Source organism: Gekko japonicus, unplaced genomic scaffold (assembly GCF_001447785.1).
Source record: "Gekko japonicus isolate JY-2015 unplaced genomic scaffold, Gekko_japonicus_V1.1 scaffold30, whole genome shotgun sequence".
NCBI classification, from domain to species: Eukaryota; Metazoa; Chordata; class Lepidosauria; order Squamata; family Gekkonidae; genus Gekko; species Gekko japonicus.
Window position 1 is genome coordinate 298,230 of NW_015168045.1, and position 25,600 is coordinate 323,829.

A 25,600-nucleotide genomic window follows, 5' to 3' on the forward strand; every position below is an offset into this window, starting at 1 on the left:
CAAATTCTGAATGGACAGCCACACAGCAAGGAATGTTTAATAATTAATCAAACCATGTACCAGAATTCTTGAGGACCAGGAGCCTCACAAAAGGAGCATAAATAAATACTATCAGGTATAATTCTAGACGGCAAGGGTTTGAAAAGGGACAATAGCCTATACAAGACGGTTAGAGAGCTCCTAGCTACATTAGTTGCAAGTAATGATCTCCTTAAAGACATCTCTTCTGGGGAGGCCATCATATCTTAGGCCAAGTGAGTAGCGTTGTCATTCGGGCAGATGTGACATAAGGAGTTTTGATTCTGGATGTACAGTTTTGCCTGATTACCGAGAGTTTGGCATAAAGCATATTCATGTGCAAAACAATACGGAGATGATCACTGTCCCCCCCCCCCAAAAAAAACCCACCTCCAGGAAACTGGCCATTGAGCTGAGATCAGAAGAAACAATGAAATAATCTATGACACTAGCTCCCTTGAAGCCCAAGAAGGTATAATCCCCACCTGGATTGATTCTCTGGTGGCTATTCAAAATTACTAGATTTCTTTGGATAGCAAAAGTGGCCAACCACAAGGCACTGGCATTTATTGCAACATCTTTCAATGACCAACAAAACCACCAAGGACTAAGGAAATTTTCATTGTTAGGACCATATAGTTTTTGGATTAAATGATCATCATCAGCCCCTATTCTTGCATTAAAATTATCTGCTAGGAGAAATAAGCTGTTTGGGAAGTTGATTTTAATTGAATATTTCATCCAGCAAGACCCAGTAATCATCTAATTCATGTGAAGCTGCAGGTGGCATATATATACTGTGAATAAAATTATAGAATGGGACCCCAATGTTAGTTTAATTACTAAAGCAAAATCCTGTGCCAGAATCCTGGATGGGCAATGCCGTAGAGATTAGACATGCTAGCTAGCCCTCCTCGATGATGCACCCTGAAAGAAAGCTAAATAGCCAGGATAATATATCTCCACCATCCAGGACATCTGGATAAATATGTCATAAGCAGATCAGAATGTCCTGGTGCCCACACAGGAAACCTTGGAAGACCAGCCTACCACATTCCAGCTTAACATTCTTGTGGAAGGAGATAGTCAAGCCAAGGGCTGGGTAATTCAGTCAACCCTGGGGTTAACAAAGTGAATTATGATAGTGGGTTCCAGAGAAACAGGGTGAGTTCCCACTGTCTTTCCAGACAAGACACATGTAGATAACTCTTTATGTGGGGGTGTTTAACTGGAACAATTTTTAGCTGGGCAGGAATTAGTCTCTCATAGGGTTAGACTGAGGCTAGGTTTCCAATTTTAACAAATCATTCTTCTCTACAGGAATGAGGTGAACTAAACTGCCCATACAAACACTGGCCTGGTTCCTGGTAATCAGTATCAAAGTTTCTTTAATATCCGCTAGCCTGTCAATTATGTTAATCTGTTCCACAAAACATAAGACATTAAAAGACTGCATTAGGCAGGAGTCTGCCCTATCCAAGGGCTCATCCTTTAATAAGTCTGAGTTCTGTGGAAGAGTTTTTTAGGGTCACAGGCAGTTCCTTATTATTCAAGCCTAAATTCCTAGCTGTTGGGATCAAGCCTGGACTTGAATAATTTTTTACCCAGGAAAGATCAATTAAAGGTTGTGCATGAGGCCTAGGGGTGATTTTATTCCCCTTTATTGGTTTTAGGAGACTTGCTGCAAATTTTGTTAAAGTAGGGTTTTATGGGGAAAAGTGGTGTTGGTGCAGAAGAATGGCAGCATTTTTTAGGGATAATTCAATGTGAAGAGAACCATCGCTGTTGGTTTATAATCAGTGCAGGAACACAGGGGGAACAGAACATAAGTGTAAGCTGGTTTTCTCTAATAGGGCCAGGAAAGACCTCAAAAAATTTCAGATCAACATCTCTGGGAGAGCAATCAAATAAGCCAAATGCTCCTTAATGTGCCATTTTCACGTCCAATCAATTATTTTCCCTTGAAAGGGGCGTATGGACAGTGATATTTAACAAGGTTCTAGCATCAGAGATCAATGCACCGAACGTGAAATTAAGCAAATTCCGGAGCATGACAGAAGATGGGAGGGCCTGGCATGATGTGGTCCATGGGGTCATGAAGAGTCACACTCGACTGTGCGACTGAACAACAGCAGCATCAGAGAAGTTCTTGTAGGCTTCCTAGGTGGTATTTCGTAGCCTCTTTGTAAATGGTTTTGAGTTCAAGAATGGGTTCCAGATAGAACCTAAGATAAAGTATGACCCCCTAACTTGAGAGAGAGGGCTTGGTACAAGGCACTGATTTTATCACAAATCTTTCCTAGGGTCTCAGCAATTAGAAAGGTCTGAGAGGCTAGAATCTGAAAGATATCCTTCTCAGGACACAAGTCCTTTTCCTCAGTGAGTAGATCAGGAGAGGGCAGTAAGTAGGTCAGGTGGGTGTCTTTTCAAGTGTTTAATGCATATGATAAAATTGTACCCCAAATTTCCTTGTCAGTTCATTCTTCAAGCAACTTCAACATATAAGCAATATATAGAAAAGTTTGTGTATACAAGCTGTTAATATTTTATTTCTCTTTTGTTATAGGAGAGAGATGGTGGTGCTCATTTTCTTCCCAACTCTTTGTCTCAAGTTGCAAGCTACAAACTAATTCCTAAAAAATTTGATATCACTTCTGAGTGTGTTTATACTGTTAGGTTACCTTGAAAAGTGCACCAGTATGTCAATTGAGAACAAGGAAGTACTACCCAAACCCCAGAGGTGCTAGTGACATGGATGGCAAGGCAACCCCAGAGGTGGGTGAGGAGATATCCCAACTTGCAATACAATACATAGGCTGCGGTCACACGGAACATTAGCCACGCAAGAGAGACGGAAGACAGGTGGATTTTCCGGGCGCGATCTCACCGGCACATTTGGGAAGCGTAGCGCTTCCGTGGCACAACCAAGGCTTCCTGCCAAAAACACGCAGCAAAAAACTAGTACCTCGGAGGTACTAGTTTCCGGAAACCGCGGGGCAAGGGCGGGCGTCTGATCACGTTTCCGGTGGCATCCGGCGCCCGCCCATGTCCCCTTGCGAAGAAGGGTTTTTCCCCCCAAGTCTCCGTGGATGCGCACACGCACCCAATGGAGCATGCGCATTCATTGTGTACACACAAAAAAAACCAGTTTGCCGCACCGCGTGCTTCTTCGTTGTGCGCGGGCGTGTCCTGTGATCGGCACCTCTCCCTACCCACGGAACCTCCACGGTACCTCCACAGGAGGTCTGATCGCTTAACCGCGCATTAGTTTGCCCCGGGGCAAACAGCCACGCTCCCCTCCCCCACAGTTTCCTGCCCGTGTGACCGGAGCCAAAGTGAGGCAATTTTCTTCTGACATAATTTTCACCTAAGAGGTGCTTCTCAGTTTAAAACACGAAAAATAAAATCCCCAGTAACCTCCCCTCTCCTTTAAAAGATACCTTCAATTTATGTACTAAATAAAAGCCCTGTCAAATAAAATGACCTTGCAGTGCCTCCTGAGGTTTTCTAGAGATGGCACTCCCCTCTCCTCAAGGAGCCCATTTCACAGAGCGGAAGCTACAACAGAAAAGGCACAGGCTGTAATTCATGCATGTATGTCCTTGTGAGTTCTGCACTGGGAGCTCATTTCCCAGACAACACAACGTTGCATTGGGACACGGGATATGGAGAGAAATGGAGGGAATTTATGGAACAATCTTAAGAAGGTCAAGTAAGCTCCATGTTATTCAAAGGGGCTTACTCTCAGGAAAGTGCCGTTAGGACTACAGCCTTGGGTCTTTCTGTCATTACATCAGCCATGATCACATTTTTTTTTTTTGATCACAAACAATGTGATATGAATGTCTTAGTTTGGGGACCAGGCCAGCATACCATAAACCAATTCTACTTTTAGCTTGTTTATTTTTTAATTGGTGTTTTGGTGTTTCTAAGAAAAATCAAAAGCCAGTTTAAAAAACAAAACAATCCATGTGCATACAGGAAGTCACAATTAAGGATATCTGAAATGACAACCCAGTTTTAAAAAAATCAGTCAGCTAACCAAACCCCATGATAAGAAGCTGTTTTTCCAGCTACGGTTTTACATTATGTCTGAAGGGAGGAACCATAGTTAAGGCCTTTGCTTCGTCCCCTGAAAGTGTTCCCTCTAAGCTGTGGAGTCTCGTGAGCAAAAAAGTCTACTTTGTGAGCTCCTGGCATTAAAGTTGTGAGTGAGCAATTTGACTACTGCATAAATTAGTTTGCTCTGGAGCCATCCTTCCTGAGCTAAGTAAAAAATGTGTGAGCCGGAGGTTAAAAAACGGTGAGCTAGCTCACACTAACTCAGCTTAGAGGGAACACTGCCTGAGGCTGCTGAATCTTGGGTACTGCAGCAAACTTTTGAAGCCAAGTGCTGAGAGAACAGAAAATGAAAGCAAATAGACAGATATAAATTAAGGCTTGTTTACGGTGTGTTTGGAATCCCTGTATTGGGTTCTACAGTTTGCACAAACCAGTCTGGTATGAGGTCTGAACTAAGCCACTGTCTCCTTCACAGTCCCACCAATAGGTTTTCAAGTAATGCAGCTCAGCTCATCATTCGCCTTTACTGACAGAGCTCATTCCCCAGTTGGTTTGTCACCCCACTCCTCCCCCAACCTCAATTTGGCAGAATCCTTGTAGACGACAGAATTCAGGCAGAATGCCAAGTTTTAACATATTGTACTGGCTTCATATCCCAATGCTGCCATAACATTACTGACACAGCATGTCTTCTGGCCAAGCAGTGTGTCCCCCCCCCCCCAGCCCGCATTGTTGTGTCTACAATTAAGTTGATTCTGGCACAATCCAAGCTCTTAGTAGTCCCAGGAAGTTATGGCTAATTCCTACTCTCTTTTTTAATATTCTTCAATTCTTTAGCTAAAATTCCTGTGGGTAGAAAATGTTGACTATAATAGGAAGATGTTGATGAAGCTTTGTATGGGTCATCTCACTTACATAAACATTTTCAAAAGGATCGAGACTTGTATCCCTGATTGTCTGATAAGGGCATGCCTCAAATTTCATCTGACAGAGAAAAATATAGATCCCAAGAAAATATCTACGACTGAAGATTATGGGCAACAATCCATGAGGCTACTTTTAGCATGCCCTACTGATTCCCCCCCCCCCCTTGAACATATTCACACATCATAGGAAAATCTCAGTCAATATGATCATTCGGTATGTGAAAATAAGTAATTGCATCCCTGGAATCAGGAGGTGTCTAAAGAACAAATTTTCAATAAAGCATACATATGTTTCACTGCATTTAAACCAGTCTTATAAATAAATTAATAAAAGTTGCTAACCTACAAAGAAGTATATTATGTGTCCTACAACAGATATGTGAATTTCAATCTTTTGGTGAACATATGTGTAGAAATCCTGTGACTCACAGATGGTTCATTTAAGACAATGAAGAGAAATCCCAGAAAGGGAAAAGAACTGGAAATTCTTAAAATGTACACCTTGATGCAACTACAAAAGGCACAAAGAAAAATCTAGAAAAAATGGTAGCCACTGTTGCTTGGAGACTTTTATTGCTGGCTTTCCTCGACAGATTCTAATTGACCAAAGAGAAAACTAAGATTATTTTTGCTCAGATTGGAACCTATTTATTAAAGAAATGCTCAGGACTGTACAGGTGAAACTCTGTATCTCTCCTCTTTTGTCTGCCCTGAATGAAAACTCATGTCATAATTTTCTTTTACGTCCATGACTGAGCTGGACAATATGGAAAGTAATACATGCCTTTCATTCATTAGTAAAGAATGTTTTTGCCTTACCAAATAACCATAAGCAGTATTCCACCCCTACTTCATATACTCAATAAAATATTTGCTCTTAAGGTAACTGTAACATATGCAAGCAAGCCAGTGTTCACTCCACACTTTGCCCTATGGTTTGGCTTCAAAGCAAGCAAAGTTGAACAAAAGGAAAAAGGTGTGCCTTACAAACACAAAGCCCATGCAGAGCCCATTCATATATTCTAAATATCTTAATTTACTAGTTCTTAGTCAGGGAAATACAAACATACCAGCAGAGCTTTGCAGAATAAAGCAGCAGGTTTTTAGCACAAAAATGCCAATAATTGTGAGTTTATTCAGCATTGAACCAAGTACGTCAGGGTTCACACACATATTTCATCTCAGTGCATCACAGGTTATATCTATATATCTAATTCCCAACATGCTCCCTCCGTGTGGATATCTAAATCCGCACATCGGGGGCACTTGGGGGGGGGGCAGGGAGATTTTCCTACACATTTGGGGCAATCCCCAGATGTGCAGAAAAATCTAAAAACTGTAAAAAAATATAGTGGGGATATTTAAATCCTCCAAAATGTAGAAAAGCATTCACTGCACATGTGCAGGGAATGCACTGGGAACAGTGCCTTGCAGCTGTTGGGGGGGCTTGGCAAGCCCACAGCTGCACGGGCCTCACTGTCGCTGTTGGGGGGTGGGTGGGGGAGAAGGTTTGTCTACAAGTATTTAAATCCCCCCAAAAGTGTGTAGTCGGGCTGCGGCAGAGCAGGCGGTTGCGGAGCCTTCCCCCGCTTCTGCCCCCCCGCCCGCAGCCAACCCCAGGCCACCCGGCTGCTGCTGCTACTCCAGCGTCCACACCAACTGGGTTGGGGGGCCGGCCGGCGCAGTGGAGTCCCTATGCCCGCCCATCGTGCCACGGCTCTCTCCCTTCCTTCTGCAGCTGCCTTCTCGGCACCTGGCATCCCCTGGTCTCCCGGCAGTCTGCCTCGCCGGCTCCCTCACACATGGGCGCACATCTACCCTTGCGCGGCAGCCCTGCTTCAAGTGTGCACGCCTCTCCCACTTCCTCAGCCCTGAAGAGCCCCCCCGTGAGTATCGCGGGTCCCTCTTCTTGTACCCCATAATCAAGACTGTGTTTTTTGTTTAAAGTTATCAGTTAATACCCTCCTGTTCACTCCACAATACAGGGAAGCTTGCACTTCTCAAAAAGAAGTTGTTTTAATGCAGGGTTGTTATTACTGAGTCAGCTGGTTGAGGCTGTTCCGAATGAAGTTTCATTTTTGTACACTGATCACAAAATAATAATCTCCGTTAACAAATTAATCACTCAAAATAATTAAGGCTCTTCAAACAATCTAAATGACATTATCACTAGCTTACTCACCACTACCTCAGAGTTAAGGACTGCAGGTAAGGTTACTGAAATCTTGGTGTGTACTTAATGTGTACCAACCACAAAAACAAAAAATATATCAGACACAACCCCAAAGTTTACGCCTTGCCCTGAAGCATCCGGCATTTGCCTCTTCCCCAAAGAACACAAAAGCAACCACCACAACAATCTACATATGGAATTAAAGCCAAGACTTCTTGTCACATTCTCTTACTACTTAATGACATCCTTTTATCCAAACAATGGACAGTGGATGTCAAAGAAATGTATCAAATGATATTTTTACTTGAAAGATAAACAGGAAGAATGAGTTAATTACTAGACACACTGAAAGACAGAGTTCATTCAGTCCTTATAAAATTAGAATGTGTAGTCAAGGCTGACTGCCTCCACATGACAGAATGAAAAAGGAAATTGACATTCAACAGCTGACATGCAGTTAAATGCCAATGGCAATGTATCAGTGTGATTTCAAGGATCAGAGCTGACATCTAAGCCCCTTTCTGTTTACTGACTTACAGTAACAGGTGTTAAGTAAACGTGCCAGAAAACTGGCTAAATTTAACTTGTGTGTCACTGCAAGTACACTTAGAATGTCATCAGCAGTAACCGATGGAGTGCTGACCCCTAGTGGCTGTCATATTTCCAATTCATATAATACTTCTCCCATGGAGAATTTCTATGGATGTGGTTGGGAGTTACTCTTTTATTATTATTCCCTTCTCTTGCTACAGACATTCAACTCCCCCGTTATGCTATTCCTGAAGTCCCCTGTTCTCCAGGAGCAGCATTTCAAGTAAGGCAGGGACTGAGAAAATCATGGTTGGCAAACAGGAGTCCACCCAATCCACCGACAGAAATCCTCTAATGGACCTAAACCAATATATACAAATTCCAAATAGATTATACCAAGAAGACTGTGTACAGTGGTGGTAAGCATGCCCATTTTGCTGACTTCCACCGGCAGCTTATGGGGAAAATGTCTTCTTCCATCTTTAATACTGACAAAATGAGATGTCTCCATCAAGCACTGCAACTGTTTTAAATTATTTTAAAATGCACTAACACTTTTAAGGAACAAATACTGACCAACAAACCTGCTTTTTACTAGGAACACTGTTTTCCACCAGTTAATTTGTGTGATGTAGAATTTATTGGTGATTAGCTTCCCCAAATGCCTGACATCAGTCAATTTCATAATAACAGAGGTATTTTGGTAAACTAACCACAATGCTGCCCCCTGCTGCTTTTAAATATTTTGGAGTTTGTTAGCACACTTTTACAACTATTTTTAGTATAACAGCAATAGTAATACACTTCTGAAGTGCTGTAGAAGTTTCAGTGATTCCTGTGCATTGTTTTAGTAATCCTTGAAAAAAACTTTATAAAATATGCCAGTACTACCTTCCCCATATTGCAGATGAGAACACTCTCAGCATTTTGCTGGAAAAATATGCAGTCAGGCATTTTGGCAAGATTATCTCTCCTTTCTCTTGCACTAGTGGAAAGCACACAGGATTCAATCAAAAGGGCTGAAGCCAAGAGATGTTTCTAATGGGGTCATGACTGAGGTGCACTTTGCAGTATGGGCTTCCTGGTTCACACTCTTACCTTCCACACTATAAGAAGAGAGCTGCTGTAGTGTAGTGATTAGACTAGGATCTGGGAAACCAAGGTTCAATTCTCAATTTGCCTAGGACGTTTGCAGCGTGAGCTTAGGTCAATCACACACTCTCAGCCTAAATGATCTCACAGGATTGTTGTGAAGATGAAGAGGGGGGGACAATGTTGTAACCTGCTTGGGGCTGCCATCGGGGAGAAAAGTAGAATATAAGTATCTAAATAAATAAGTAAAAACGAGACCAGCTTTCATGGAAGCTCATGCTACAGTAAACTAGTTAGGCTACGATAGCATGACATTGAATCTCCTTTGTAGCAAGGCTCCATAGTTTGCCTAAACAATAAAAGGCAAAATAATTTGCTTATGAAAGTTCAAGGTAATTTGTACATATAAATACGAATGTAGATCTTTCTGAGCCTAGCTCTGTACAATCTTACTTTTTACAAATGTTATAGAATGGCACTCTGAAAGCTCAGTCTCCTGTAAGTTGCAGAACAGTACAGTCCCTTCAACATCTGTTAGACACAGGAACTTCATGGAACTAATTACTATTATCACAATGAAATATTATTGTCACATAGAAGTACTTCCAAGTCTAAATTTGTAAACACCATTGCAGCCCAAATCAGCCCTGAAAGCTTACAGTGCCCTAATGTAAACTGTGGGAAACACATTCAGGTTGGTAGCTATGTTAGTCTGAAGCAGCAGAACAAAATTTGAATCCAGTGGCATCTTTAAGACCAACAAAGTTTTATTCTGGGTATAAGCTTTCATGAGCACGCACACAAAAACTCATACCCAGAATAAAACTTTGTTGCTCTTAAAGTGCCACTGGACTCTAACTTTGTTCTTGGAAAACAAGTTAGCTATTTTCTAGAACAAACAAGTACCATCCCATTCATGACTGTGCTTTGTAATTATTTTCCGTATCCCTAAGGGAACAAACAGAGCAATGGTATAAATATCTAGGCAAGCCATACCTTGTTTTACTATGTATTACATTGCATGTAAGAACTTTCTCTTTCTCCTCTGCTTTCTCATCTCTATGTTTTCTGTCCCCACTCAAAGACAGATGGCTGGTTGCCCAGCATTCTGCTTCAGGCACAGGGTAAATGGAAATCTGAAATTTGCATCAAAGCTTATTGACCACATTCTGGGGTCTGAGTTGCATTCTAAGGCCTGAATTGTAGTTTCTAATCAAGTTGGAGCATTGATACGAAGAACATTATGATTCAATATGAAGATTCAGAAAGGAAACATCTTCAGTACCATTCAGTGGAAACTGAACCATCTGCATGAAACTGGTCTTCTGTGCAGAAGAAGGAAACCAAAATGTGAGTTTTATCTCATCATCCTGTCATCATTAGAGAACTCACCCCCTGTGGTCTAGAATGGCAGAATATGTTGTCAGGAAAAATGATGTAAACCAGAAACACTCACCAACATCATTAGCAAAGGAAGCTGGGTCAGAGGCCCCAAGAGAGGCTTCAAATTCTTCCTGAAGACGATAAGCTCTCTGAAGCAAGGATTCAAGCTTATGAATGAACTCAGCACTAATTATGTCCTGCAGACAGAAACTGTTGCATGTAAATGGATTCCTTCACAAGCATTAAAGTAGCTATCAGACATTTTGGTTGTATCAGCAAGGGTTACTTTAGTAATGCATTCTTTATAGAGAACCACATGCAATAACAGTAGGATACAGCACTCATACATAGCTCAAGTCAAAATACATGTAAATCTAACGCAGAAGCTGAATCACAGCAACTGAACAGCAGGAAAATTACACATACTGGCATGCTTATTTCAAGAAGATATTACAAATCTAAAGGTGTAGTTTACTTCCGTGTAAATACTGTTAGCACTGGGCACATGAACAAAGGTGAAAATATCAGATTGCCAGGATATACATCTTTAAGTAACATAGCTTATATACCCTGACATTTGCTAACTGACATTAATTCTAATATATAGAATAAACCTGTATTTGGGGATGGGGGAAGGGGAATGTTCCTGAAGGCTGCATACTATACAGTATGCTTAACGTAACTAGGGACAGATTCTGAATGAGGGAATACTAAGACCTATTTGTACCGAACCTCTCACAGTTTGATAGGATAATTAAGAGTAACCCCAAGGATTTAGATCACTGCTGGATTTTAGCAAGTAAAAGATTTTTGGTCTCTGAGGGGGAGTCACAGGAGGCTGCTAAGAAAAATAAGAGATTTCTGAGGAGAAATAGAAACTAAAGATGTTGAAGGCCAATGCAGTGAGTTTTGCCTGGAGAGACAATGGAGCCACCACAGCCTACAACACCAGCACCACAGAACACCACCCAAACTGCACAAAAGACTGAGAGAGTTTTAGAGAGTCTAGCAGAAAAGGGGTTGGATTGTGTAAGTTGGCGCTTTCCCCCATCTTGATGCTTGATCCCTCTATGTTAAATAACCAAATTCTTGTTTATATTTTAATTTTGTGAAAGGTAAAAGTAAACTGGGGGGAGGCCAGTAGGTTTGTTTTAATATTGTATTTTTCTTTTTTTCTTACTGGTAATTCCCTCCTCCTTTGAGGAACTGGAAATAAGTGGGCCTGAAGACACCGGTATTTTCTCTCCTTCACTAGCACCTTTTCATTAACCAGACCAGGTCCAATAAGTTCTTCCCTCAATGGGCGGTGAAGGGAGAAAGTGGAGTTACATAAGAAAACCAAAAGGTAAGTAGCAGAATTTTTGATACAGTTTTACCTAAGTTCTGATTTAATGGCAGTACAATGCCATTCGAACTTTGAAGAAGAACTCCAATAAAATACTATTCTACAAGGGGAAATCTTGAATAATTTTAGCTTCTTCACTATAATTTGGAACTTATATAGAAACAGTATAGAATTATTTGATGCAAGTACACATTGTAATTTACTCACTTCTACACTTTCCTCTGCAATTGCATCGCCTGCTCCAAGTTTGATGGAACTACAGTTTGCTTCATCTTCAACTTGTCTGTTACGGAAAGTAAGTGCCTGCTCCCATCGCCGCAGTGCCTCTTCAAAAAGTTCCATTCCTGGAAGACATTTTTACAAACACAAAGTGCTATCAACTTTCCAGTTTGCCTTATCTTTTGTGTCTGGAATTATTCACTTGAGCTATTTGGAGCTACTTACTTTGCAGGCACTTTTCTGAAGTACACCTGTTCCCTAAATGTGGACACCGTGGCTTATATTGCATGGGTAGATCAGAAGGAACTATGCCATGTTCTAAATGAGTTTCATCCTTTCAAATTCAATAATGTGGAACATTTCTAGTTATATTTATTTTAATTTTCAAATAAAAAGAGGTAAATGTAAGCAAACGTTTTGGATAACTGATACCCTAAGACTCATAAGTAAAGACATAGGTAGCCATTTGGGCCCCAGCAAAAAACAAAAGCTATGTAATAACTTTTATTAAAAGGTAAAGGTAAAGGTTCCCTTCTGGTGTGTTCGCTGCTCCTCCCAATGTGGCGTCATCTGCAAATTTATTGAGTGGCCACCAATCCTACCCTCCACCTACACTTTGTTGTTCTCATGATGGATAGTAAAGGGAAAGGTTCCCTTGCTCGAAAGCAAGTCGAATCCGACTCTAGGGTTGCGGTGCTCATCTCAGTTTCAAAGCCGAAGAGCCAGCGCTGTCCGAAGACGTTCCCGTTGTCATGTGGCCGGCATGACTAAACACCAAGGTGCACGGAACGCTGTTACCTTCCCACTGAAGTGGTACCTATTTATCTACTTGCAATTTCTTGCTTTCGAACTGCTAGGTTGGCAGGAGAATAACTTTTATTAAGACCAGATAAAATAACAATGCTGGGTACAAGCTTTCAGTTTTTTCAGAATTCCACATAAGGAATGAGGCTGGATGTTTTAAAAACTACATGTGTACCTTTCAGGTTTTTGTAAACTTTCTAAATAGAATGATCTGCTAACTCCAATGCGCCCAAAGTGTGGTTAGTATCAGGTTGTATCCTTGCCCTCTTGGAAAGAAGGGGCAAAAGAAGAAACCATCCCAAGTGAAAACACCCCCCCCCCACACACACACACACTGATCAAATGTCTCTCAAATGCCAAAATGAACACAGTTCTTTAAAATGCCAAGAGCACAGGAACAAAATGTAGTTATTTTATATTAACAGTACTGGAGATTGATGCCTGAATTTAACTGGAGAGAAAAGAACTTGGAGGGAAAAGAACTTGGGAATACTTAAGAGATAATACTAATTCACTGGAGCTTGCACTGATTCTTTACCTAAAACCCATGTTTATGCAGCCTGCAGGAAACTCATGCATCAGCTTTTGCTTAGTTCTGCTCTCTGCAACAGTATGGACACCCTGAGAACAGAAAGAATTGCTGCATTGGCCTCAGAGTCCTTTCTGGCCAACACTTTTCAGTACATGTTATGGTGCCAGCATACCCTGAAAGATGGCACTAGTTGTGATTAGCCTGTGCTTGTTCATTCTGAAATTTTTTAAATACCCAGAATGTAATACTAAAAAGGCTGCACACTTACCCATCAAGTATAAGTTTTCTGGGGTAGTTACTGGAATATTGACCAATTTCATATCATCTTCATCTGCTTTGTCCCAGGAATTTGAATTGACACAAACACAGCTAGGACAGGAAGTGGCACTTTGGACCTAATTGAAAAAAAGTATATGAAAGTAAATGGACTGATCCCTAGCTATCAAATATTACCCTTAGGACAGGATAACTAGTTCTTTCCCAATTACTTTGTCATTATACTTGAGTCCCGCTGTTTGCTTTAGCAAATAAATTATTTAAGGATTAATAATAATTTGAGGCCTAAAGCTAATAACTGGGCTAGTATATTCCATTATGCACATTTTTTTTTATCCCAGTCTCAGGAAGAAAATACTGCCCAGGGTGAGGTGGGGGAGAGAGAAGTCACCATTTACACATCTCATCTCATGTTGCATAGATCCAAGCCAATGTATGTTTCCCCCTCTCTCCCATATATGTAGTCTCTTTGTCTAAATTATGTGCCACCCATTCTCCCCTTACTTATGCACATTCCTTTCTCCCTCTCTTGGACATGTGTTTCTATTTCATAGTTGCCCATTTTTCTCCACTTACCCGTCACATATGCTGTTTTGGACAATACTTGCCATAAGGATATTATAACACACATTGCAAGATAATGTCTGGGGATTATACGGTTACATTCCAATACATTATAGAAACCATACTAGTCATGATCCACACTATAATAGCAAAAACATTCTAGCCATCATATATACTGAAGTGGAAGCTTCCTTCAGATATCTTTAGAGAAAGGATGTGAATAGGTAAGCAAATGGTGAGGAAGCTATTTACATATTCATGGCTACAGGCCAAGAGGTTCTCAAACTTCCGCACAGAAGGAACTAAGAGTGCTCTTTAGAAATGTCCATTTGATATTGAAAGTAAAGAACTTTCTGAGAAGTCTCTTGTTGATGTCAAATTTAACATTTCAGATGAAAGATATGAACTTTCCATGAAAGGGCTTAGGTAAGGAAAACCAAAGGAAATTCCCTTGGACAAGCTAGTTGCTTGATTTCTATTGAAACTAGAAGAGACTATGAAGATGAAAGGCACTGAAACAAAGAAACATGAAATGTCTAATTGTTCATTACATCATCCTTGAGTATGCCCTGAACCTATCCTCCGTGTGTGTGCTCCATGTTTGGAAATAAATTCTCAGATACGCAAAAGTTCAACTTGGATCAGGACCATGGAAAGTGGAGGTTTAACCCTTCCCCTGTGCTTACACAAAGACAATGAAACATATCAGTAGGTATTAAGAACATCTGGGAAAACTTATTTTTAAAGGACAGTCCTACTGTCTGTCTAATCTTGTCAAATACAAACTGTTTTGTTCTCTGAAAGGAGTGGTCACTCTTCTCAGTCTTCACAGAAGATCAAACCATAGTAATCTGGTTTACTCTATTAACTAGGTTAGATGCTACCCAAGGAGATCACTTGTTAACACGAATATTTCCAAACTTAGTTGCACCTGCTAAACCCAAAAGATATGATCCATGTCTTGAAAATTCTCTCTCTCTTAGGAAATGTATTTTTCAGAATGATACATAGGGATCTTCACCCTGTTTTGTTCTAAAAATGAAAACTGTATGACATCTCATCTGCAAAATAATGGCTCCTCTGGTCTTATAACTGTTTAAATTATGATTATTTTTATCCTACCAAAATCTTTTGAGCCAAAGGTTCAGCCATAGCTAAGAAACTCTGACATGTGGAACATGGAAAGACTCTAACAGACACGATGTTACTAGAAAAAGATAATTAAGATCTTTCCCCAGAGGGATACCATCTATACTGTTACAATTACATGGACACATATGTAGTTGATGTGTATCATAAGTCACACACAGAAATCTTATAATGCTTCCCTAAATACACTTACAGTTTAATCCTAGCGTGTTTATACACTTTCCACTCTTTTCAACGGGATTTACTCTCTATTTAGATTTTCAGCCTTGTTTGGGAAAATATTCTGCTAAAATTACTGGGACTGGCTTCAACAAAACGTCTGAGAAAGTCTGCTCTGTAAAAAAAGCCATGGTGAATAGTTATAAGAAACTATGGAAGAATTAAGTTGATGGTTTATTTACAACTATAACAAACCACTGGATTCAAACTTGGTTCTATAACAACACGTATTAATAGACTACACTTACTGAGGCCAAACTCTGCACTGAACCTGAATATTTACTGAAGAGGCTTCCATTTGCATTTATACAGGATTGAGAACCTTTTTCTTTGGCTGAACTCAATGAGAGTGTTAGGTTTTGTCTGCTGCTGGAGCAACTCGAATCTGAAAAGGAATAAATGGTGATTGAAAATTTCAGCTGCTAGAAAATATTGTACACAGTAAAAAAAATGTCTTTTAGCTGAGGGATACAGCAGAAACATGATTTTCCCAGAGAGCAAGGCTTGAAGAAAATAGGGAGTGAAGACAGGAAGTATGCATACAATTTCACGCTGGAGCGGCTGATACTGGAAGCACTTTGTATGCTTTCTGCCCTTACAGCCTCTTACCTCTGCAACAGACCTACAAACTCATCTTCACACTCTTACATCTTAAGTGGCTATGTGAGGGTTTGCTGAGAGAGCAGGTGAAAGTAAAGAATGGATAAAACATCACTGCACACATGCCATCACCTGTGTATGCACAGCCCATATAGCTGTTCAGCCATACATTCAAATGGAGAACCATGCTATGAGTAGGTGGGTGGTGGCAAGGTTAAGTCCTTATGTCTGTCCCCCATAGTGAACTGACAGTAAGTCCCACTATTGCAACTGCTGCACATTTCAGACACCCCTTGCCTCTAGCCTGGCAGACAGAAGGTTTTCTTCTTTACAGTAATCTCCAATGTGGTGGCCAGAGCAGCACAACAGCTAGCAGTGTGTTTCTGGCACCCACTTGCTTCTTCAGTTTTGCAGATAAAGTCCAGTGGTCTTTAACAGAACATACAAATCCAGGAAGCTTTGGGTCCTACCAGCTGATTAACTAGCAAAATGTTGAGGTCATTCCTGGTAAGTTCATCAGAGCTGTGTGTGCCCCCAACTTAGCATCTGTTCTTCAACAGAAAGAGCTCATCCAAGATTTCCTTTATGTCCCTGGCACAAGAGGAGTTTCAGAAGAGCCCAGTAGGCATTATCTTTGCATGTGTAGAGAGCACCCATTCAGCACTACTTACACCTCTATCATAGGCTGACACTTGGTCAAAGATTCTGTGACTGACCACACTGACAGCCCTTTGGTGGTGGTGCCCACTGCTTTGTCTCAAGATTCAAAAAGGCTAAACAATGTTGACTTAAGAGCTATCAGTTCCTTATGGTCAATACTGAATTTATTTTCTACAATAGTTCAGATGCCCAACTGTAAGGTTAGCTGAGCTTTATGAGCTTTTTAGTCAAGAATATATTTATCGATGTATTAAGAGCTTTCATCCGCATCCTAAACACACTTACTTGGAGGTAAGCCCCACTGATTTCAACTGCATCTACTTCCAAGGAACTGTAATCCCTAGAATTTTAGCTTTCTGTAAACAGGTCACATACCTTTTTCTGATGCAGCGGTTTTTGCATACTCTAAAACCATACGCCCTGGTTCCCATGGAGATACTTTCCTGTTTTTCTTTCCACGCTTTCTTTTGAAGTGATGGGCAAGAAAAAGCACAGATATTGCACTCACTGCAGTTACTGCAATCAGCTTCTTCAGACCTGGTGAGATCTTAACCTTATATTAAAGAGAGGACTATATCACATTTAAAAATGATTTCTGATATTCAGTTTTAACAACACATATTACAATATACAGAATTTCATCAAAGTTTCTTTCGCACACATGTTAAATGATGGTGTTAAAGCCCTCTTCCCTGTGCAATGTGCTTTTATAATGCAATACTTTGCCAAAATACTGTGCATGGTTTATACAAATGGTGAGGCAAGTACATTTTATTTATTTTGGCAATCATATTTTGTTCTAAATAAAAACCCAGTTTTGCTATGCAGTACACACTGTAGTACACACTGGACACAATGTATGCATTGAGCACTTTGGATACAATTTCCTTGAACATGGTGGGGCTTACTTTCAAGTAGACACACCTCATATTGTGCTTAAAGGAGTAATGCTCTAGTAGTTGCCTTTACAACTTTATTCCATATAAAATTTATGAAACAAAACTGTGAGGCCCCATAAGGCGCTCGAGATAACTACAAATAAACTTTACAGACATCTGTTCTTCTAATAAATCCATTCAGAACAGAAGCAGGAGCAAGATCTATCATCACTATCAACCTTATCCTAAATATATATTTATTTAGAAACAAATCCTATCAAGTTCAATATGGACTGCTTCTTGGTATGTATGATTAAACAATGGAGCATAAGCCACAGAGCTCTTTACTAACTTTCAGCGTTTGGATTGTTGCGGTTTACCATGACTGTATTTAAGAGGCAAATAAATTAGAGATCAAAACACGAATTATGCAATTCAGTTACCTTTATTATTTGACATTAACATTATCTGACATCTGTAGTTATTTGTTTTTAACATATGTAGGGTAGAATGATTTAATTCAAATGTTAAAAAAGATTTTAATTAACATTAAAAAGAAAATTTTAAATAGTTTAAATTTAATTATTTAAAATAATTATTTTTCCGCATATATTTTCTGAACAGGTATGTATGCTAATTGGTTGCTGTAACAGATAGAACATGTTTCAACTAAATAGACAACACACTACAGAAGCACAATATGAAGCCTTTCAATATCCATCACACACATGCTTTTTGCATAGCAGAATTAGGGACAAATGAAAGGCAATAGTGAATTTAATGGGTTTACATCTGATTCTCTCTGTATGTGTGCAGATGCTAACAAAGACTCCTTACTTGATGATGACAAGCCTAGAACTTGACAAAAAGAGCTGATAAATATTGGTCTTGTTTGAACATAGCAGATGATGATGAAATAGATTTTAGGATCTCCTGGAACCTAGTTGCTGTGATAATTTGCTTATTCCAGGATTTATTAGAAAGCCCACAATAATACATAATAAAACCTACCGCATTCAATGTTCCCTCTAAGCTGTGGAGTCCTGTGAGCAAAAATTCTACTTTGTGAGCTACTGGCATTAAAGTTGTGATCAGGTGATTTGGCTACTGCATAAATTAGTTTGCTCTGGAGCCATCCTTCCTGAGCTAAGGCAAAAATGTGTGAGCTGGAGGCTAAAAAACTGTGAGCTAGCTCACACTAACTCAGCTTAGAGGGAACACTGACCGCATTACATTTACAGTACGTCACTTCAAAAGTCAGACATTTCCCTCTGTTTTTCTCCTCTATACTAAAGAAGTAAACATTAATTCAAAACAAAGTCAAGACACTGTTAAGATCTGTGAATGGTTCTCCCATGCATTTTAACTGGTGAGCAGCAAGTCCTGAAGCCCTTGGTTTGTATATGGAGTACACAGGAAGAAATGTTTTACCTTTTGCCACTGCACAGTTTTCTGGACTTCTGGCACCTTCCCAGAGATTCGGTTTTCTTTGCCTGTATGTCTCTCCATTCAGGCAGGAACAGCTCCAGGGGCACCATCTGAGGCACCACAGCAGGGAAGATAACCCCCTTCCCTGCCCCAATTCCTATCCAAACCAGGGCCCCCACAATTGTTCTGTGTCAACAAACATACTCAGGAGATTCATTTCCAGATCATATACAGTTTTGTTTAGTTTGGTCTGCAACTTGTAGTATAAAGTGTTATTATTTTAGTTCTAATTTTGGCTTTAACATCATTGTAGATATTTAATATAGAGTTTACTGTAAGGCTAAATTTTAAAGAGATATATACATTATAATTAAAATGCAGAGGTGAGGGGAGTGGTGACTAGCGACAGGACACTTTCTGTGGTAGCACCTTGCGTCTGGAATGCCCTCTGCCCTTGTGGCTCACCTGGCACCTGCTCTACTTTCTTTTAGGCACCAGAACAAAACACACCTTTTTATCCAGGCTTTTAGTTACAGGTTTTACCTTACCAGTTCTATAAATGGTCTGCTTCTGTTTCATGGATAGTTCTTAAGCTGTTTATGTTCAATGACTTGTTTTTATATTATTACATTGTTCTAACTGTAAGCCGTCTCAAGCATGACTCTATAGAAGCACAGAAATATTCTAGCTAAATGCATAAATTTTGATTGTAAATGTTTGTTTTTATCCCTACTGCTTATATGCTGTTTTTGCAATGGATTATTGCAAAAGGATATTGCTTCTAACAATAATCTCTTGCAAATCAAAAACTAAATTTGAAGACTAGACCTTACAATTTAGCATAAACTTGTCAGAACAGCAGAGACCAGTTGGTTGATGTCTTATTAACCCTAATTTTAACTTTCCTCCGATGTAGCTCAATTCATGTTTGCATCAGCTTGACCACTTCATGCGTTTAAGGAAGAAACGTTTACATAAATTTATGTCTACAAAAAATCTTCACAAATCTCAAAGGCCAGAGCAATTAAATATGAACACAGATTCATCAGCGATCCAAGAGATCAACTGACATTTTTGGAGACAGAACTGATGGTATCAGTGTCCAAAATCTGTGACACTTCATATAAAAATATGTGACTAAAACCCACTACTGAATTTTTACACAAAAGCATTTATTTGAAATAAAATGGCTCATCACTCAATTATTTTTACACTTCTTGAAGTTATTCCCCTGTTCCTGATGAACAGGAAAAGAGGAGAAACAGGTTCCAGGACTATGGCAATCATGATGAGTGTAAAAATTCTCTATTAGCATAATATAGGAAAGTCAACTAATGCAGATTTCGGGATTGCGGGTCCCCAAGCACATGCAATCTGGGCTGTTGAATACAATGCACTTTCTTTCTATTTAGCAGCTTCCATGCATGTAATTTGACCATTTTCATGTGAATGTCTGTTTCTATACATGATTGGCACATTACTGGAGGCAAATATTATGTATGTATCTGAATTACCTGAGGGACCACCTTTCCCCACATATACCCCAGAGAGCACTGCGGTCAGGGTGACCCTCCCGGGCCCCAAGGATGCCAGACTCGCTGCAATGAGGGCCAGGGCATTTTCAGTGGCAGCTCCTTACTGGTGGAAAGAGCACCCGAAAGAGATCAGGGCCCTGCGGGATCTCTTACAGTTCTGCAGGGCCTGCAAGACAGAGCTCTTCCACCAGGCCTTCAACTAGGAGCCGCCCCCACTATTACCATCAATGAGCCTGGCCCTCAGCTTTAACATCTGGCTCATTCCATCGAGTGACTCAGGACGACACTGAGCCGGAATTCAGCAGTTGTAGACATCTCTAGCATGCCACCGCAAGCAACGAACTGTATAATTAATAGCACCTTATGATTTTATCTGTGTTATAGTGTTTTATAATGTTTTTATGGTTTTATCGGCAATTGGTGCCAATGCTGTAAGCCGCCCTGAGCCCGCTTGCGGGGAAGGCGGGGTATAAATTGAATAAATAAATAAATTACTTTTGTAGTTAGCCTCTTTGAATCACATAGAACATGAAATTCTAAGTACAACTGCATACATTCTCAAATTGCTTCTGTGGTGGGACTACCTGAATAAGCTTTTAAAATCATTTTCACTCTCTTTACAGCTGTTTTGAACCTTTGATTTAACAGCAATTCTATTTTTCTTCCCTCCCCATCTTCTCATGCAGCCACATTTCTAGCAGCTGGAGCTCCACCGAAGTCTGTTCTACAGACAGATGTTGAACACATATCTTTCCCACCAAAAAGTAACAAATACCAGTTCTAAATTGACTTTTACTGTCAGCTTTCCACAGACCATGATAAATAATTGTCACCATTACCACCAACACCCTACAAAGTAGGTCATACTCAACAACAAAACATACAACACTATAAAGGCTGCAGAAAAATGGCTAAAACATTTAAAACTGTATGCTGATAAGAAAACCAAGGTCCAGGGGTGTGGTCCTTAGGAAGAATTTAGATCTATTTGCTACTGAAGAATAAATAAAACTGTCAGAACCCTCCATTTAGTTTATCTGTGCTTTTTTCTTTCAACATTCAAATCTGTAAACCCATTAACACTCTTTACTCTGCAAGGCATATTCTGAAATTGAGTGGATTCTATAGCAACTAATACAATCTCCTTAGACTGTAAAAAGAAAAAAAACCATAGGGTAGCACAGTATTGGTTTTTCAAATATACCTGTGCATTCACTTGAAAATATTGTAGAGGCTTCAGATTAACCTTTGCATATATAAACAATTGAAGTTTATCAGAATGTACAACTGTTCTTGATTTTCAATTATATGGAAGTTTACAGACAATTTCACACACATATATGCTATTTTCCAAGTAGGAATACATACAAGAAGTAGTAGATTAAATAAAACAGTGTTAGATATGAAAGCACCAACATTTCAACTCTGAATTACCTGGTTTAGAGAAGAATACCAAGACAGGGGAAGATCGAACACTCTTAAAGCTGCTGTTTTAAAAGAAAACCGTGTCTCTCTGAAAGCATCTTCTGACATGGCTCCTTCTTTCACATAGCATCATTATGTGACTAAGTAAAAATCATATTACCAACACACAATGTTGGACTAAATCTGCCAACAAGGTAGAAATATTTGACCATACAAGAATTCCGTTTTCGGTGGCTTCAGTCTTCTTTTCAGGGTTTACCTAGAGATTGTTTGCAGTGGAATGATATATGTTACTGAGGAAACAAGATTAAGGGAACACCCTTCAAGCTTTTCTGTGAAAGCTAACAACAGTACCAAAGAACAGCTATGGTAACTGGAACAAGAAATTTGTGTAAATTCTCTTTCACAAGGAATAGCCTCCAATACCATTTTGAAAACCATGTCAAGCACAGATAAGAGAAAAATAGCCAGCTTTCAAAAAAGAATTATAGCATTTTGGGCTAATCTGTGTGTTGACTAGAAAAAATCATGGTATTTTGGATTAAAGTAGTCTACATAATATTTTAAAGCTCCCTAAGCAGCTTTTTTCCACACAAAGGTCTTAAAAATATCCAGAAACCTCACAAAGGAAGAATATAGTCATTCTTCATGGAAAACCAGAAACTGGGACTTATTTCAAAGCTGCAGATAACAGCTACTCCTAAGAAGTTTCCTTGGACAGCTGGTACTGGAGTTTTCTGTTCCTCATCTATTCCCCACTCCCAACACTTTGTGGAACCAAACCCAAATGGGCTTGTACCAGCTTCCCTGTTATGCTGGACTGCCAGGTATATTATCCCTTTTAACACAAGTCCTATTAGCAAGGAGAGAGATGGGAAGAAAGAGTCACAGTGTCTAAGATTTAAAATTAGGAGATATAAAACCCAACTGGTAATCTTGACGTGGGGCTATGTATCCAGTTTGCATGAGCTCACTGAAACACAAGAGCAGACTTTATTATAGCATATATAGCTGAATAGCAGGGAAACCTGTCAAAACTAAATAACAAAGGAGTTGCTGAAAAAGCTTATGATTGCCCAAATATCCCTCTCTTTTTCTAAAGGGTCACCCCTTACCCAGAGCCCCCCAACACCATACCCCTTATATTTCCATAATGCCACAAATCATAGCAATGTAACTTACTCCAGACTCTGAAAAACTCCAGCTTCTACAATTTGATCTTAGGGTCGTAAATTGCAGGCCCACATACCCAAGAAGACCCACCCGTTTGTTTTCCCGGAGCATCTCACAAGGCTTGGAAAGGGTCGCCGCCTGCCTACCTGCTTCCTGAGGTGGACTGTCTGGAAAATGCCCCTTTCTTCCGGAGTGCCAAATCGAAAAAGCGCCAGGGAATCAGCTTTTCCCGGTTACCTCCCAGGCACTGCAACCAACAACAACCGCAAACCAAAACGAGCCACTCCGTGATTTTTCCTTTGCACCAGCCGTAGCGCGCTGCTATTATAGGCGGTTTTAAAAAATGAAAAGTGGTGGTGTGAAGAACCATAGAGAGAGAAAGACTAGAGAAAACACGTCCTCTAGTTTCCGGTTTCATTTGCCAGACTCCAGCTGTCTGTGTTAAGAGTGATGAAAGCGAAAACATTCAATGGAGACCTGGAAGGGGTGAGATTGAGAAGTCAGTTATAATTTAATTAGACTGAGTTTCGCTGCACCCTGTGGTATTGCAGGAAAACTAATCCTGTTTAAATTGCTACCAGCATCGCCACTCCCTCACCCCAGCTCCGAATTGAATGCCGCTCTGTTGTGCTTCGTGCTCTTGCATGTAGACATTGCTCGTTATCACTCTAAAAGAAATCGATGTGGCGTGTGTGTGTGTGTGTGTGTGGGGGGGTGTAATTATCAAAATGGTATTTAACCCTGACCGTTTGTACATTTTGGGTGCTATAGTGTATTTCACCAATAACATCAAGTAGATGGTAGTTGTTAAAGCATTTATTAGAGACATACTGTGAGTAGCTAATTAAATTCACCCTTTTGAAACGAGATTATACAGGATGGTTGTAGACACCAACTCAAACTATAAATATGGGATCATGAGGATGAGGACAATAGATTACATTGCAGGGTTGCGGTAAAATATTCTCAGTCTCATCCCTCTCTGCAGTATGAGGCTAACAGTACAGTATAGCGCCTACAACCTGACATCTGGAATATGGGGATAACAACAGAGGGGTGTGCTTGCATTTACAGGGCAATTTTTAAAAGCCCCCCCTCCCCCGTGTTTCTCAGGCAGTAAAACCCGAGCTCGATCAAGAGCACTTTTTTATGAGGGGACGGGCTGCTGCCATATCGCTGCAAAGACAAATTCCTGGATTTCTGCATTGTGTTTAGATCTTGTTTTTACTACGACAGATAGCCAAGCCATCAGGAAACCCCATCTTGAGAAAAATGAACTGTCTGAGTTTAGTAGCTTTGTTAAAATGTCTATGAAGGGCAAAGAGGAACAGTTGAGAGTCTCCTTCCAGGGCCAAAGGAAGGATAACACACGGTAAATGTGCTTGCACACGAAACCTTACACCTTGAATAAAATTTTGTTTGTATTAAAGGTGCCACTGGACTCAAACTTTGTTAGCGTGTGTCTTTCTAAGCGACAGGACTAGAACTATCATTATAGGACCTAAATCCATGTTCTCAACGTGTGTTTTGCATAACCAAAATCAGCAAGCCCATTTTTTTATTCTGCATCAACTGCTGCAACGTTAGATGCACAGGCAATTTGCAGCCGCCATGTTCGTAGCAACGTACCCCTCCTCCCCGTTTCTTATCTTGGCTTCTCCCGTGGTGCAAAGGGAAAAGACAACCACTTACAATCCACCATCTTTGTGAGGGCTAAGTTAGTCGCCCTCTTCCCTCCTATTGCTACCAGCCGCCGCACAGCGAATCCAAACGTCACCATCTTTGTGCAGGGCAAGTCTAATCGACTAACCGGCGGCAACAGTGCGCGTGCACCGGCATGCCGACTTGTCGCTTCTAGAGATAGTGAGAGAAGACAGACAAGAAGGAAGCGGAAGGCGTCTCCTCCTTGTCCTCCATTTCCCGGTGCTTTCAACTGCGTGGTCTGTTATCTCGGATTGGCTTCAGGAGCCAGGTGAGGAGGCGGTCGTGCTTATAACTGTGGAGGTGGGACTGGAGACCGTTCGGCGTTAAGGAAAACGCAGAAACTATTCGTGGTGAGCCGCCAGTGGCTGGCGGGACTGTATTCCTGCGTCAGGTCGGGACGCGTATTTGCTTGGGCTCGCATTACGGGCTTTATTGCAGAGTAATTGAGTATAGAATTGTAGACCAAGTTGTCGGGAGATCTCTTGGAAATGTGGAACGGAGGCTGTGGGTAGACTCTGAAGGGACGGGGTAGCGGTTTTGCAGTCGGCTTGGTGGAGTCGTCCTCTGGACTCGCCTCTCCTAATAATTAGTTCAAGGATTTCCATTTTCCTCCTGTCCGCGGAAAGTTTTTCCGATGGTGTATTTAAAAGACACACAACCCCCCGGCCGATTTTCCACTTTGTTCCTGAAATGTAGAAAGGACCCGGGCACAAACCTTCGATTCAGTGCCGTTTCTTAGCTTTGAAATGTACAGGTTGCCTTTAACGGCTTAGTAGGACCGGCAAATCGTATACACTTGCAGATTGGGGGAGGGGCTTCCGGGTCACAAGTCTTGGAGTCCCCGCCTTGGGAACCGTGTTCTGTCTTTGGAATCCTATTGCTGTTGAAAGGCAGCATACTTAAA

At 40.6% G+C, this 25,600-nt stretch overlaps 1 protein-coding gene across 1 annotated transcript in view; it reads right to left on the minus strand.

Moving 5' to 3' along the window:
* Positions 1-23,432, minus strand: part of FAM73A (family with sequence similarity 73 member A) — a 66,986-nt gene extending 43,554 nt beyond the window's left edge. Inside the window, exons 1-7 of the mRNA XM_015414254.1 lie at positions 23,139-23,432; positions 21,829-22,078; positions 16,929-17,106; positions 15,542-15,678; positions 13,354-13,480; positions 11,738-11,874; positions 10,259-10,382 (exon numbers count right to left, since the gene is read on the minus strand). Of these exons, the coding sequence (XP_015269740.1) occupies positions 10,259-10,382; positions 11,738-11,874; positions 13,354-13,480; positions 15,542-15,678; positions 16,929-17,106; positions 21,829-21,927 (802 nt within the window). The 5' untranslated portion in view covers positions 21,928-22,078; positions 23,139-23,432. The remainder of the gene's footprint in view (positions 1-10,258; positions 10,383-11,737; positions 11,875-13,353; positions 13,481-15,541; positions 15,679-16,928; positions 17,107-21,828; positions 22,079-23,138) is intronic.
* Between the last annotated feature and the right edge of the window lie 2,168 nt (positions 23,433-25,600).